The sequence below is a fragment of the Onychomys torridus genome, chromosome 19, assembly GCF_903995425.1.
Source record: "Onychomys torridus chromosome 19, mOncTor1.1, whole genome shotgun sequence".
Taxonomy (NCBI): domain Eukaryota; kingdom Metazoa; phylum Chordata; class Mammalia; order Rodentia; family Cricetidae; genus Onychomys; species Onychomys torridus.
The window spans coordinates 49,622,914-49,638,751 of NC_050461.1; the positions used below are offsets into that span (position 1 = coordinate 49,622,914).

The following is a 15,838-nucleotide window of genomic DNA, read 5'->3' on the forward strand; positions in this document are numbered from 1 at the left end:
GCTAGTTATTCATAACAATTATTTGAAAGGCTGACAGTTACACTGTCATTAGAACATTCAGACCCTTAAAAAGATAAAAACTTTTAGGGATAAGGTTATGCCATTAAATATCCTGTAATATCTCCAAGAATTCTTCTTGACAATGAACTTGAAGACAAAGGCCGTGCTTTTTAAACACATGCAATCTTGGAAAACTGCTTGGAAGTTGATTCTCACTCTTTTATCTTACATAAGAGGAACCAATTAACAGCGAAGCATGTAAGTCTCAAGAAAACGGACAGAAGAGTCTGGGTTTGGGGCTACTTTTTAAATTTTAAAGTTCAGGGATTTTACCGGCTCTACTTCATATATTCTCTTAGGTTTATCACATAGAAATTGGCGAAGAGTTTTATTTTTTTAATTTAGCTCTTTATTTTTTAAACTCTAAACCAAGGAATGTTACTCCATTTTATTGAAGGGTCGTGCAGTATTCCAGTAGTCTAAAATAATATTGTTATCAGAACTCAACTACCTTCTTATTAGCTGTGCACATTTATTAGTACAATAAGCTACAAAATGCATAGCATGCTCTCCTGATGAAGTCCTATGTGGCCTTCCTTTTCTGAGCTTTTAACTACTCTAATTAGTCCATACATGGTATTTATGACTCTGGCTCTCATTAACAGCTGTTAATCATGTGTTCCATTAACAGCCACTCTCAAAAACAATCATGACTAAACTGCTAAAATGAGTGTGCATTGATGGCCATCATATGAATACCTAAAGCCAATAGACACTGAAATCCACGAAAGAGGAGCAACTTTTAGCTCATTTCAGGATCCATCCATATGGTGACTAAATGCATTTCTTTAAAGCAAACAAATTCATGAAAAGTGTTTCCTTACATGAATTTTATTGTATTAAATTAAATCTAGACCAATAGGTAATAAATTATTCTTGATTCAAATGGAAAACCAAGGTTCAACAAGAAACATCAGTGAAAAATCAGATATTCCCACAGACAACATACTATGGCTCTAAGAAATTAAAGGTCTCATAGGTAATCCAGGCTGTATAAAATATTTAGGATTTCAGTTTGCTGAGTCATTTTTGAATAATCTGCCTCTGTTTGTGGAAGATTTAAGCTTCCACGATGACCTTCAGATCATTCTGGAAAGAAATGAGCAACTATGGAGAAACCTAAAAAATAACAGAAGTTGAACTTTGGGTCTTTTCATAGTCTATTGAGTGACATGAAACCATTATTTCTATATAACTTTTCAATAGACGTTTCAGGGCTAATTTAACATTTGTATTTGGCAGATAAGTTTTATTTATCTGCATTTTCTCAAAGTATATATTAAATGAATAGGAATTACAGGAAATGGATAGGAAAATAGATGATAGAGAAAGAAGAGACAGACAGACAGACAGACTCATGAAGACATGAAATGGTGTTCAGGAAATGTTTCATTTGGAGTAATCGAAGGACGATAATTACTCTTTGTGAAGCATGAGAAACAGAAATAGAAGGGAGATATTGATCTCAGATGAGAACATATCATTGAATAAAGTTCAGGCTCTTACTCTGAAAAGAAAACTATGACTCAATAAGGTAAAGTAACCTATTCAGACTCACACTGCTAGAGATGACAGGGCTATACCACAAAACAATCTGACAGCAAAAGCAGCAGTAAGCACTGTGTACTGACTTGTCCTCACATGAAGGGAGTGAGGATGGTTATGTGCATCCTCAGAAGACCGATGAATGAGTGAGCATACAGATTTCAGCTCAATCATGTGAATTGACACATTTATTCCTAGAATAATGCATTTAAAGGTATTTTAGAAATCACTGGGAAATTTTATCTACATTAGTGCTGAAATTATACCCTTTAATGGAAAAAGGTAAAAATAATACTGAACATTGTCCCAAAGTCTATGATTAATAGTTTAGCTGTGAGTTATCTGTTTTCAAGATGAATGTCTAAAAGTAAAATTAGAATTATGTGTTCCTTCTAAGCCTGCTTTCCACAGTCTATGAGAATACAGTTAAACTTCCCACAAACAATCAAGCCCATTTAATTTCAATGTTTACAGTTAAAAACTATGGGTATGCACAAGCAGGTACATGCACAGGGATGAAAAGAAGAAGAAAACACACTATTGTTGAATTTAAACTTGTATTCCTTCAGAAGCACTTGTGAACTTAGACATGAGATCAAATTTTTTTAAATGCATCCTTGTTCTTCATGGGTCTTGTTTGGGCTGTTTCATACTCAAAGGAGCCATGTGGGTCTTAGGAACCTCTACCGTAGAAAGAATAAAGTGGTACAATTTCTCCTTAGTTCGGTCGCCTGCTCCCCAAAAGCTTGTGACCCCCGAAGGAAGGGTAAAAGCTCTCTAAGCAGGTCCATGAGAGTGGAGCTAGGAGAGACAGTGTGATGATTAGTGGATTTTACTGGGTTTTGCCCCTCCTCCCTCATGTCTGTGCTTCCTCTTCCCTGGGACAAATTCAGATGCAAAGAGACCACCCAATCCAAGATAAATTGAGGGAATGGGGGCACAAGAAATACGCTTCCCTCACAAAATTTTTCTTTTTCAGAGGAAACCCCTTGTTGCTTCAAAATAGATTTGTAGGGTTGAAAATTTGAGAAACTGGAGTTATATTTTTGCTTCAGACATGGGGATCTTAGGAAAGAAGAAAATAGTGGCTCTGCAGCCTCAAATCATTGCATTGGGCAGCTGGGTGGGAAGAGTGTGGGGGTTTAAGGGTCATTGAGAAAATAACAGATCAATGACTTCCCTGACTGATTAGAAAAGGAAAAACAGAACTGGGGGGAATAAAACAAGCATACCCCCCTTTACCTTATGCATCCTTGTTGCAAAGAAACTTAACTGCCTCTCTTCCCACCCTTCTCTGCAACGTTCAAGTTTCTGCCCCCCACCTCACCCCACTTTACTCTCGTTTTGCTGGGAAGTGCATGGAGACAGGGGAGACTGACTCTCAGAGTTGCTTTGCGCAAAATCCACGCCTTCTCTCTCCTCCCTCCTCTCCAGCCCCTGGATCCCTCACAGGCTCCCTCCCTTCCACCGAGTGAGCAGTGCTTTGGGATGCTAGGGATGCGGCTCCGTGTACTTCTAAGGTGGGAGGGGGCTCCAAGCAGAGGAGAATATCAGACGCTCAGGCGTTCCCTTCTGGCTGACGCTCTTCTCTGGTTCCGCCAGGGCTGGTCTGTGTAAGAAACTGACAGAGCTGAGGCAGCTGGGAGAGGAAGAGGCTGGGGATCGTGAAAACCCAAAAAGTCTTGGTGCTCTCAGTTATTGTCCATATCGAGTCCGCTGCAGGCCTTCAGCACCATGGACAGCCACACCGGCCCGGGGAACACCAGCGACTGTTCAGACCCCTTGGCTCCGAGTTGCTCCCCAGCATCTGCCTCCTGGCTCAACTTGTCCCATGTAGAGGGCAACCAGTCCGACCCATGCGGTCTGAACCGCACCGGGCTTGGCGGGAGCGACAGCCTGTGCCCTTCGGCGGGCAGTCCTTCCATGGTCACAGCCATAACCATCATGGCCCTCTACTCTATCGTGTGCGTAGTGGGCCTCTTCGGAAACTTCCTGGTCATGTATGTGATTGTCAGGTAAGGAATGCCCTGAGCGCGGAGCCCCACAGAGGGGAAGGAGACAAAGTCTGTGAAGGATAGAGGAGAAGGAAAGAGGTACAAAGATGGGGTGACTTGGATAGAGCACTTGCTGTTTGTGTGTGAAATTTTACTTTTCTGGGTTTTTCCTCCCTCCCTTGATAAAGCACTGTTCAACATTCCAAAACCAAGAAGTTTCTTTGGGCAAAGATTTTAAGATATGGGTTAGGGGGGAGGGGGAAGGGCTTCATCTTAGATCGCTTTCTTATGCTAAGAGAGTCTCAATCATCCTACTGCATGAGCTGCAAGAACAGTGAGTTGTGAAGAGTGAGAGAGATAAAAAATCTAGTTAGCTTTCCCTAATCGAAAGGCAGAGGCTTCTTAGTAGGTTAAAGAGATAAACTCTGCTAACTTTCTCAGACCTGCTGATTTAGGTTGGACCACAGCCCCACCCATTCTCCTGTGTTTGGGGAGTTTTTCTCTTCCTCTTCTTCCATCCTGAGACTGCCCCAGGTGGAGGGAGTTTTCCTGGCATCTCTCCAGGGCAGGGTGGCTTGGATGTAGCAAGCATGCTGCTGTGATGTTTAAGCTCAGTCTGCACTTTCTTCCTGCAGATCTGCTCAGGGAGTCCTGAGTGGCATCTGGAATTGCTGGGTAGCTCAGGGCATCTACAGGGCATAACAATTTTTCAATGCTTGCAAATGTGGAAGTCAATTAGGGATGATAAAAAACGACAATGTTATGTATTACAGGGAGCTGTTCAGGATGGTCTGGAGAGGAAAGTATCTCTGTCTGACTTCCAAAGAGTTTGAGGTCTACTTCCTGTTGTTTGGGGGTGTAATAGATGAATTTGGCAAAGACTGAGCAAGGTATTGGTCAGTGTGTTGTGTTGAGTTACTGTGTTGGTAATGAGTTACACGTTCAGATTCTGCCTGTTAGTGTGGAATACTTATCTACCCACTTTTGTTAAAGTAGATGGCTATCCCAGCACTTTAAAATGGCTCCTGATTTAAGTCCTCCTTCCCAGTGGTGTTATGTGGCATCATGAGCTTAGCACTTTCATGTTTAGTTACAATATTTGCTTTACCTATCCAGCACACATGTCACAGGCTTCAACAGAGTGCTCAGGTCATTGAAAGATCATTTCCCTCATTATGCCTTTGTTCCCAAGGTACTGCAAATTGCTTGTCTGATTTCTTTAATTAATGATTGTTTAAAGTAAGACTGATTCCTCTGATCTTTGGGTGAGGACTATGTCTCTGAGAAAAGAGCACCACCTATCGAGAGGAAGGCTAACAGCAGAAGGAAAAAAGACAGGAAGGAAATCAATATGAAAATGTATGCTTTCAAACACCTACTTTCTGCAATTCAGCACAGAGATTCAAATGAGAGACTAAAAACCACTCTCATCCCACAGTTAAGGCAGTAATTTAAAGACGGCTTGTAGTAAGGAGAATATGTTGTTCATTGTTCCTAGAGGAAAAAATGAATCACAGAATCACAAGATGAAAGAACTGGAATGGACTAGGGGTTATCTGTGCTAGATGAGTGAACCAATACAAAGAAAACCAATTGTTTACTCAAGGAAAGATAGTCACTAGTGCAACACCCCTGGATGTCACTTAGCTCACATACTTTTCTGTTAATTGGGATAGAAATTGATTATTTGAGTTAATTCTGTTGCTACATCAACAGTGAAATCTTGGTTTACAATAATAATACTGAAATAACAAAATAGCCCAAGTTTATGGGTGGGTTCTTGGGTTTAGAAGGCATGAAACAATCGCCAAAGCATCCAAGAGTCTTTTCTCCTTATTAGTCTGCAGCATCCTCCTTCCTCGTTTTTTTATCTTCTCTGGCTTCTATTTTCTATAAAGAGTAGCTCAGGCACCAGCTGAGGCAGACAGTTTGGTCTTTTCCTAGTGCTGAGCAGGTTGCTGGCTGGGTAGATTCATTTTAAAGGCATTGCCTCTCACTTGTTCACTTAGAGTCACATGGTGACACCATGTCACACTGGGAACATGGCATTGTGCTTTATTCTCTGTACTAAAAGTTCTGAAAGAAGCAGTTCTACTTGAAAGGTCAATCCAAACACCCACCTGTGGCAGAACGGGTGCTCAATTCCATGGGCAGATAATCTTCTGGGAATAAGAATGTGCAACAGAAAAATTGGTAGTTCGGTGACAGATAAAGTGCTGGTGAAGCATCTGTGGGTTGAAGAAACTGTGCCTAGGTAGCTGAGCATATTTAACTGAATGTCTGGAGGTTTTATGTCCCAGATAATCTCGGAGACTTTGTCACTCTGTTGCAAATGGAAAGTACAATAACGAATCCATGCAATAATGAGAAGAGCTCAATAACATCTGCCTGCTTGAAACAACAAATACGATTAAGTAGTCCAATAGCTACAGCTGTTAGAGAGACGGGGGCAGTATCTTCAAAAATAGCTTAGTATGTTGAGTGAATCATAGATAACTACAACAAAAACAGCAACAAACATAACTGAGGTCCCGATGATATGATTAATGTCTCTCTTCTCAGGACTGTCCTCATTATCCCTTCCACAACACCAGAAATGAGCAAACCTTATGTAGGATTCTTGTAAAGTTCAGTTCTAAGGAATGTAAAAGATAAAATAGGATTCTGTCCTAGATCAAAGATACAAACACAACTCCATAGAAATGTCATAAGTAGCCATCACCTAAGAAGACTTTTGGTTTTAAAATGGGGAAAACTGCTTTGTGTATACACACACACACACACACACACAGAGAGAGAGAGAGAAGGGGGGGAATTTTTCTCCAAAGAGGCATCAGTATTGCAGACTGATACCAGCAAGCCACAGCTCAAATACACACAGAGACATGCATATATGTGCATAAAAACACATACAACTCCATCAACTTTGAATTGATATCAGATTGCTACTGTCACCATGGGAATAAGAAAGTAAAAAAGAAATGAGTTCAATGGTTTTCATCATTCATCATGGTATACTCTCTGAAAAGTCTCCATGACTACCACAGTATTGTTGTGAGCCTCTGGTTGAAAAACATTCATCAGCTTATCAATACATCCTGTTTAATAAACATTACAGATCAATTTCCACTGAACTCGCAGCCTGCTGTGCATGTCTAAAGTCATATTTACACAAAGTCGAACATGCATACTTTCTCTATAAGGCACTTAACAATTTCCCTGTGTTTGGGATTCTATCACTATATATGTGGGAATTTCCAACAGCAAAGGTGCTGTGGTTGATGAAGACTAGGAAGGTCTCAGACACCAAACTGTCACTTCCATCTAGTGCTTCCTACTCTTTGTCATGATCAGAGAAATAATTAGCAAGGGGGGGGGCATGCAAGGAATTAGAATTAGGAAGTTCCCTTACAGAGCAAACTTTAGCCCCCAAGAGGAAGTGAGGGCTTCTCAGAAGAATGTAACAACACCAAGTATTTTGGACCACTCAGTTTTACAGAAAAACATTTATAGAGGGGAGGATTGTTCATGAAATAAGGTGAGGGATTCCAGGAAAGGGGTGGGGTTTGCTACACTTTTCTATCCTTATATGGAGTTGAGGGGGTGTCATAGCATGAGATGCATGATGGGAACATTCAATTCTGGAAGGCTAACAATAAGGTACCATACTGAAGCATAGCACAGTTAGTGGGGAACTTGGCCAGTTGTGCTGGTCCCAGCCAGTTTGGATAGTCTTGGTTTTTACTGTTTAAGCAATCCCATCACACTCAGCTGTATCACACAGCTCTGTGACTGCACTGCCTCCAGCCACCATGTAAGGTGCTTCTCTTTCCCTTATACCTAGCTAGCCTAGTTCAGACTCATAAACAAAAAACCTACGAAGAAGCAAATGGGGCAAAGCCTAGACTTCAAAAGGGATACTGGCTAACAGTAGGAGAGCCCAGAGGCAGAGCATCACCTTCTTTGGAGTCACCTGGTGTAGCAGGATCTTAAAAGTTCTTATTAATGAAATCAAGCCTGAGGCCAGTTATTGGGGTGAATACTGGAAGATCAGAGAGACAGAACAAGCCACAGCTTCCTCACCTCGTCAGTTCCTCAGCTGGTCTTGTTTCCTCAGACTGCATACTTCTGAGTCCTCATCCAAATGACTCTCAGCTGAACTGTGCTGCACAAAGCCTAAAAGCTTAACCAGCCAAATGCTTAACCAACCAAATGCCTCTAGTTTCTGGTCTTCATGCCTTATATATCTTTCTCTTTCTGCTGTCACTCCCTGGGATTAAAGACTCGCTTTCTGGGATTAAAGGCGTGTGTCTCCATGCTGGCTGTATCCTTGAACACAAAGAGATCCGCCTAGCTCTGCCTCCCAAGTGCTGGGATTAAAGGCATGCACCACAATTGCCCAACTTCTGCTATAGCTTTCTCTGACCCATTTTCTAGCCACCATTTTTGTCTCTGTATCTAGTGGCTATCTGTTCTCTGACTCCAGATAAATTTATTAGGGTGCACAATATTTTGGGGAACACAACATCACCACAACCTGGGAATTTACAAACAGGGCCCTTCAAGTAATGCAGGGTTCTCTACCAACCCATTCAAGCTCTAGAGTGAATTCGAAAGCCCATAAGCACATTTTTTTAAGGCTAAATAATTTCAATCACGTCTCCTCTACAGTTTCCTCCTGGAATAAGGATTGGCAGCAGATATAACAATCTTCAAGGAAATAGTGTGAACTCTTGGTACCCAAAGGGGATTTGGCCCTAGGACTCCTGTAAATACCAAGTCCAGAAGCTCCAAGCCTTTCTATTAAATGGTCCATTATTTGCCTTCAACTTTGATTCTTAAATTATATCTTGCATATAATCTTAATATAATGGAAATGCTGTGCAAATTGATGGCATGCTGCACTTTTTAGGGCATAACAACAAGAAAAGAAGTCTGTGAATGTTCAGTACAGTGCAAAATCTCCCAAATGCTTTTGAACTGCAGTTGCTTAAGTCTACAGATGCAGGATTTTCAGATACTCAGAACTGACTCAAATAAGACAACCAAGAAGTTCAGCTATACATGATTACATACAGCAGTGAGATCACCATGCAAAGATGAGTTCCATGCTTTGAGCATACACTACCATCAAACAGAATAGAATGAAAGCAAAGTGAATACCCATAATTTCCTCATCGCTTCAGCACTAGATACCTAGGTGTACCAGACACACTCAAAATCAGACATGGCATATTTTAGTTTGTATATTGGAGTAAAACTGTCAAAATTAAATTGTTTTCCATGTATTTCTAAAGACAGTCAGTTAAGTAAAATTAAAATTGTATAATGGAAACAGAATGTCTGGAGAGCATAATTTGGGATTCAGTTCCATTGTCTGAATTCTTATCCTTCCTTTCCAAAGCAGTTCTAAAATAAAGGGAGGCAATTACCTAATAAGTAGTAACTGGTCTATAGCTATAGCATCACAATGATTTGATACCTACATTTAGCAATTTTAAAAGCCATTTTAAGCAACAAATTCTTTATTCTAGTTTTTAATGGTTCATTAAATCAGGGTTCTGCCTACAACTTAATAACTCTAGGTCTGTAAATCTGTCTGCGTTCTCCAACACTGAAGATGGTAGGAATATACAATCAGCTGCAGATTCAGTTGGTAAAATTAAAATCTATTTAATCTATTTTATTACCCTAAATTCTTTCATTAGACAAAGTAAAATTTGAGCTTAAATTACTCCAAGCGTGGCTCACCTCACTTTGGAGCACTCAGATGCACACATGACTTCTGTCCACGGGATGATGAGTAGATAGCCACCTTGTCCAGCATTTCTTATCAAAGGCTAGAAAGTAAATGCTTTGTTTCTACAACCAGATGATCCCTGTTCTAATGGCTGAGCTCTGTGATCATAGCTTAGAAGCCGTAGACATCGTGTAAACAAATAGAAACAAATATGTCTCAATAAAACTTTATATGGACACTGAAGTTTGAACTTCCATATTAGATTCATCTGCCTAAAAATATTTTCTTTTAATTTTTTTTTCAACCACTTAAAAATCACAAAATCATTCTTTGCTAACAAATCATAGAAAGAAAGTTGATTGGCTAGATTTGGTCCACAAGATCTCATTAGCCAAAGGATGGTAAAGAGATAGAAAATTTTATATTCATGCAGTGGCTATATTCTTAACAGATACAAAGAATTTTGTTGAAATAACATATTTTTCAAGCTCCAAAAACAGCAGTAGAAATATGAAGTCAATACACACAGCACAGTAGCCACAGACGGTTTCGACAGCAACATTGCATTTCCTAAATTGATGCTAAGTTGGGTTTTAGTAGTAGACACACAGGATTGCCTCTAAATCTCCTCAGGCTTCCATCTCTCCGTTGGCCCAAATGATTACCAGCATTCCTGACCACCCTTAGCCAGTGATTAAGGGTGAGTGCTAAGAAAAGAGGATTTCTAAAGGTTTCCATCTCAAATATTCTTCGTGCTCATCTTGATTCCAGGCAATTTTGCAGACTTTTGCACAGCATTTTCACCTTTAATCACTTGAAGGCTTTTGAGAAAAACTGAAATTGTCATATGTGAATTCATATTAACTTCTTGGGACATATGAAATCTACCCTCAAGCCAAATATGCCTGCATACCAGACATGCTGAACTCACCATACACAGCCAGATGGTGATTGGCAGCTTCTAGGTGTCACTCAGGTGTTTTTAAATTTATTTATTTCATTATTGATGAATATTTAAGCCCTGCTCCTCCAAGATTTTACATATATTGTTCATACATAAAATGGGTTTCATTATGACATTTTTATAATGCATGCCAATCATATGTTCCTTACCCTCTTCTGTTCCTTTCTCCTACCTACTGGTCACCTTCTTCCTACCTAGTACCACTCTCATGATTGTTTTACAATGACTCATTTGATTTCATTTGTGTTGTTTACATGAGCATTGGCAATATTTAAGTGGCCACACCATTGAAGTCATTAGCCATCAACCAATAACTACTTTTAGATTCTCAGGGAATGGAAGGGCCCCATAAGCCTATCAATATCTTTATGGAATTTGAAACAAAAAAAAACTGATTTTTTTTTCATTTTTTTCTTTCTGACTTATGTAACACAGTTGTATTTTAAACATTTGATAACTATAGTTCCCAAAAGTTGTTTTGAACACTGTCACTCCCTTATTTCAGTCTGTCCAGCTGGTAAGAGGGACTATTAAAGGAGATCAAGATGTTCTGAGGCTATGGGTGATTCCTGACTTCTGTCCATGGTTTTTTCAAAGAGTTTGTGTACATTGTTTGAGATCCTCTTCATACCTGGTTCCATACCTTGATGGAATATTCTTAAGTGAGAACTGGATCCAAGTTCTAGCCAGGAACCCAGTCTACATAAAAAGAATAATAAAATGTGATTTTCCTTTTAACTAACCATGGAACATCATACCCACTGCACAAAGCCTTACAACACCCTTAAGGACACAGGAGCAGCTTTCCAGAACAATGTTTCTCTTCTGGTTACAAATTAACATTACCTAAGAAGTTCTTTTTGAAAAGAAGTTGGAAGAGAAGGAAACTGAGAAAGAGGAAGAGGGGGAGAATGAGGAGGAAGAGGAAGAGGGGAGAATGAAGAGAAAGAGGGGAGAATGAGGAGGAAGAGAAGGAGATGGAGGAAGAAGAGGAGGGAGCGAAAAGGAGGAGAAGGAGGACATGGAGACAGAGGATGAGGAGAGGCCACTGCCAATAGAGGGCTAATTTGTTTGCAGTCTCTGAGAAATGGCCTGGGAATTGACATGTAGAAAGCTCTTTCACACATACAATGTGCATCTAAGTTCCTACTGCTCCAGTCTGGTCCACCTTGCTGGTCTAGTGAATAAGAACCTGAGTCCTGTTTTAAGGAAGTATAAAAGATCTGAACTCTAGGAGACTGTGTATAGTGTAACTAGCAAATTAACTTCCAGGAGAGTTCAAGCCCAAGAACGTATAATTTTTTCCTTAAATAGGGTCTGGCAGTTCTCTTCAGAATAGACATAGTAGATGGAGTGCTAAACCTGTAGCAAAAAGACAGGTTTGAATATCTGCCCATTATTAAATGTTTGTGCCAGCTACCCAAGCGACTTGAATCTTATTAGTGAGTGTTTTGTGAAGAATACTACCCATGTTCAATCTCAGATGGATTTCAGATCTAAGTTTATATACTATACTAGAAATTTTTGCTTCCTCTGAAGTGTTCTCTCTGCAAGAGAGAAAAGATTGGTTGATTTCTTCCAAACTTCTTCACACTCCAACCCCACAGGACACAGGTCATCACTATCATCACAGTGGCATGCATCCACAGCCTTTACTTGTACTAGATCACAAGTTTTGTCCATTAAAATGTATTTAGTTATAGATTACATTTTCAGCCTATAGAAACAAAGCAAAGCACCACATGGGTATCACTGTGGTTAATTTTCTTGTCTTTCCTGTTAACTCTTTCTCAAGGCATTGGGTCACTCCAAACCCATCTTGCGGGAGAGAAGAAATTCTGCAGATAGATTATGCATCTGGTTCCCTGTTGATGAACCTTTTTGTATGGCTAATAAATTCAGAAGGGGGGAAATACAAACAAAATTTTTGAACAAAATATGTCATGAATTCAAAGCCAGCTTGGGCTGCAGGATGAGTTTTAGGCCAGATTGAAAAACTTGTCTCCAAAAATATCAAACTGAGATTAGACAAATTGATATTTAAATATTTCACTTTTAGATTTGTATGGTAAGGGAAGGTGAGTACTGACACTATAAGATAAAACTCTTATTAACCCAAGACTTGTTCGCATGAGTCAGAAGAAATTACTTATACCCACAGCTCTGTCTGCACGTGAGCTGTGGAAGTTTAGGTATTTAAAACTTCATTCCCAATGAAGAGTCATCCTGACTTTTGTTGAGGTTGAGTCTCTAATCAAAGTGAAATGGGTAAGAAGATGAAGTGTTTCTAGGAGGTAGTGGAGGTTTCGAGCTCTACTGGTTTATTTATTCCAAATGCCTGAATAATGGATTTTTCCAAGACTTGAAAAACAGTGCCTGTCAACTGCCAAAGTCAAGGCAGCAACCTGCACAAATAAAGCAAGCATTGAATGTGGGGGGATTAAAACCCTTGAGGCACACTGGGCCCTCTCAGAAGGAAGACTCTACAAGGAACAGCAAAGCGATGGAAATGGAGGTGGGGGGGCTTTCTTTGTTTCTCAACATTCTTCCATCGAAATGCTGGGTTCCATGCCAGGGTGAGGTTGAACTTTCTGTGGGGGAAGATTAAATGTTAATTGAAAAATGTTGCCATCAGTACAACCTGAACATCTGCACTTGGTTGTGCTTGCCAAGAAGAATAAAGGAAATTATTACTGACATTATTTCATTCTTATTCATGCCCCATCAGCTCTGGAAAGAAAAGCACATGGATTGAGTGAAATTAAATGGGAATTTGCTTTCTATGATGGGTTAAGGTTGCTAAAATACGTGACTATATTAAAAGCGGGCAGCACTAATAAAGAGCCTCCTAACATTTTTTCCTTCTGATGAAAAAAGGAAGTAAAAATTAATTCCTTTGTAAAAATAAAACATATATCTAAGGATTAAAATTGGTGCCTTAAAATTGTGTGGATTTCAAAGTCTTTGTTATGTACCACAGGCTGGCCTCAAATTCTCTTTGTAATTCAAAGATGACCTTGAACTCCTGATCCTCCTGCTACCCTTTCCCACATATTATTATTGGTTGTGTGTGTGTGTGTGTGTGTGTGTGTGTGTGTGTGTGTGTGTGTGTCCACACCAGGTAGAAATTGCTTACCAGACCATGGATGCTTTAAATAAGACTGTCCTTCACAGGCTCAGATGTTGGAATACTTTGTCCGTAGCTGATAGCACTCTTTAGGTAAATTTTGGAGGTCCTGCTGAAGGAACCATGTCACTGAGGGTTGTCTTAAACCATTCCATTCTTTCTCTCTCTGTCTCTCTTTGTCTGTCTCTGTCTGTCTCTTTCTGTCTCTCTCTCTCTCTCTGTTTCTATCTCTCTGTCTCAGTCTGTCTCTCTGTCTCTCTCTGTCTCTTTCTGTCTCTCTCTCTGTTTCTATCTCTCTGTCTCAGTCTGTCTCTCTGTCTCTGTCTCTTTGTCTCTATCTCTGTCTCTGTGTCTGTCTCTGTCTCTGTCTGTCTCTCTTTCTTTCTGTGTCTCTCCATGCTCCATGCTTGGGGTTTGAGATGTGACCTCTCAGATTCTGCTCCAGCTTCTATGACTGCTACTTCCCCACAATGATCCCTCTGGAGCCATAAGCCTGGACCCCCGATAGATTCTTCGTTCTAAAAGCTGTGCTTTATCACAGCCTCAAAAAAGCAACTAACACACAGAGTGATGTTAAGGAAGATTAAACATAGTTGTTATGTTTGTTGACCACTAACTATGAACAAAGCACTCTCTTTGATATAGCAGATTTAGCTAAGAGTGGCCAAATTTGATGGCATGCTCCTTTTCCTCCAAAGTGTAGTCTAAGGAAGAAGATTTCACCAGCACTGTTCTCCCAGCAATTTAGAAGTTCCAAATAACAGCAGGTGAAGCAAAGAATGAACGTACCCTCTACATGCCTTTGGTTTCAAACACCTTCAAAACATATTTGACATAAGGACATGTCTTCTAAGGTAATAAAATCGCTCTGATTCTGGTACAGTGACAAAACAAATGTGCTCCAGTACATCTGTTACATTTTTTCCTCACACAGTGTTTTGATGCTAAGTTGATATACAAAATGCAATGTATTGATTAGCATTCTAGTTGGAACAAAGTCATAGAATCGAAACCCTGAAACATTTTGGAATGATAGTTGTTCTAAGAAACCATTTGGAAACAGTTGTGCTTTTAGAACAATGGTGGGTCAGGACACCTGTTGTCTTTAGTACACACGCACAACATCTAGAACCCATGTTAGGACAAGGAAAGGTAATCATATACACAAGCCCAAAAAAACAAACAAGAACAAAACAGAAGATGTGGTCCCTAGATATCTGTCCATGGGTACCATCCTGGTCATCATTGTCTCCATTATTGGCATTTTCTGGATGTTACAATGATGTTACAATGTCCTAGATTCCCTACTAGCCATCCTAAATTACACTACTGTTGTAAACATTCCTGGGCTTATATCAACAGATTAAGAAAAGTAGTAACATTTTCTAACCTTCACCGGTGACAAATTTATTAAGTCCAAATCCAGCTAACTAAAAAATTGACAGAACTAATATTTGAGCAAAATTCTATATGACACTTAACTTTTCAGTCTCTAAAACTGCCACGTCTGACTGCATGGGGGACAGATGTGCGAGTTTACTGTTGAGGGCTGTCAGCTGGATGTCTGGCTGGTATATTCTCTCCATTTCTGTCTTCTCAGAATAGTCCCTATGTTTTTGTTTTGTTTTGTTTTGTTTTGTTTTGTTTTGTTTTGTTTTGTTTTGTTTTGAGACAGGATTTCTCTGTGTAGCTTTGCGCCTTTCCTGGAACTTGCTTTGGAGACCAGGCTGGCCTCGAACTCACAAAGATCCGCCTGCCTCTGCCTCTGCTTCTGCCTCCCAAATGCTGGGATTAAAGGCATGCGCCACCAACGTCCGGCCCCAGTCCCTAAGTAACAACCTGTTGGTGACTATTCTATTACTGATAGACCCTACTTCACAGAAGTAAGAAATGGAGGAAGTAGGCGACTCGCCCCTTACAAGCCTGTATCTTCAGGGTATTCTTTATATCACCCTGTGACATTTTCACTTAACCTTTCTTCTCAGGCCAACTGGGTCTAGTCTAATTTTCTGAGTCTGAGTTTCCTTTCAGCTTGGGAAAATAGAATCCATTAATTATTTGTGGGCTTTTACTTGTGAAAGTTCATTTACAATCTGAAGATACTGCCATACACACTATCACTGCCAGCATTCCACATCTGTGACCAGCAAAACTGATACTCATGTCAGTAAATGATCAGGAGACAGTCACTGTGCCAGGCTTAGCTTTGGAGATCTATCATTCATCCAAGAACCACGACTTTTTCCATAATTCACCTACACACACAACACACACACACACACAACACACACACACACACACACACACACACACACACACACATCAGAAATTTCCTACTTGGTGAAAACAAGTTTCTGAAGGACAGATACTGCCTTCCTTTATCTTTCCAGTCTTATATTTTAAAGCTC

The 15,838-nt window shown here is 40.0% G+C and overlaps 1 protein-coding gene across 1 annotated transcript in view; it reads left to right on the forward strand.

Moving 5' to 3' along the window:
• Nucleotides 1–3,039: 3,039 nt before the first annotated feature.
• The window catches only part of Oprm1 (opioid receptor mu 1), a 54,630-nt gene continuing 41,831 nt past the window's right edge, over nt 3,040–15,838 (forward strand). Inside the window, exon 1 of the mRNA XM_036169129.1 lies at nt 3,040–3,620. Within this exon, the coding sequence (XP_036025022.1) occupies nt 3,340–3,620 (281 nt within the window). The 5' untranslated portion in view covers nt 3,040–3,339. The remainder of the gene's footprint in view (nt 3,621–15,838) is intronic.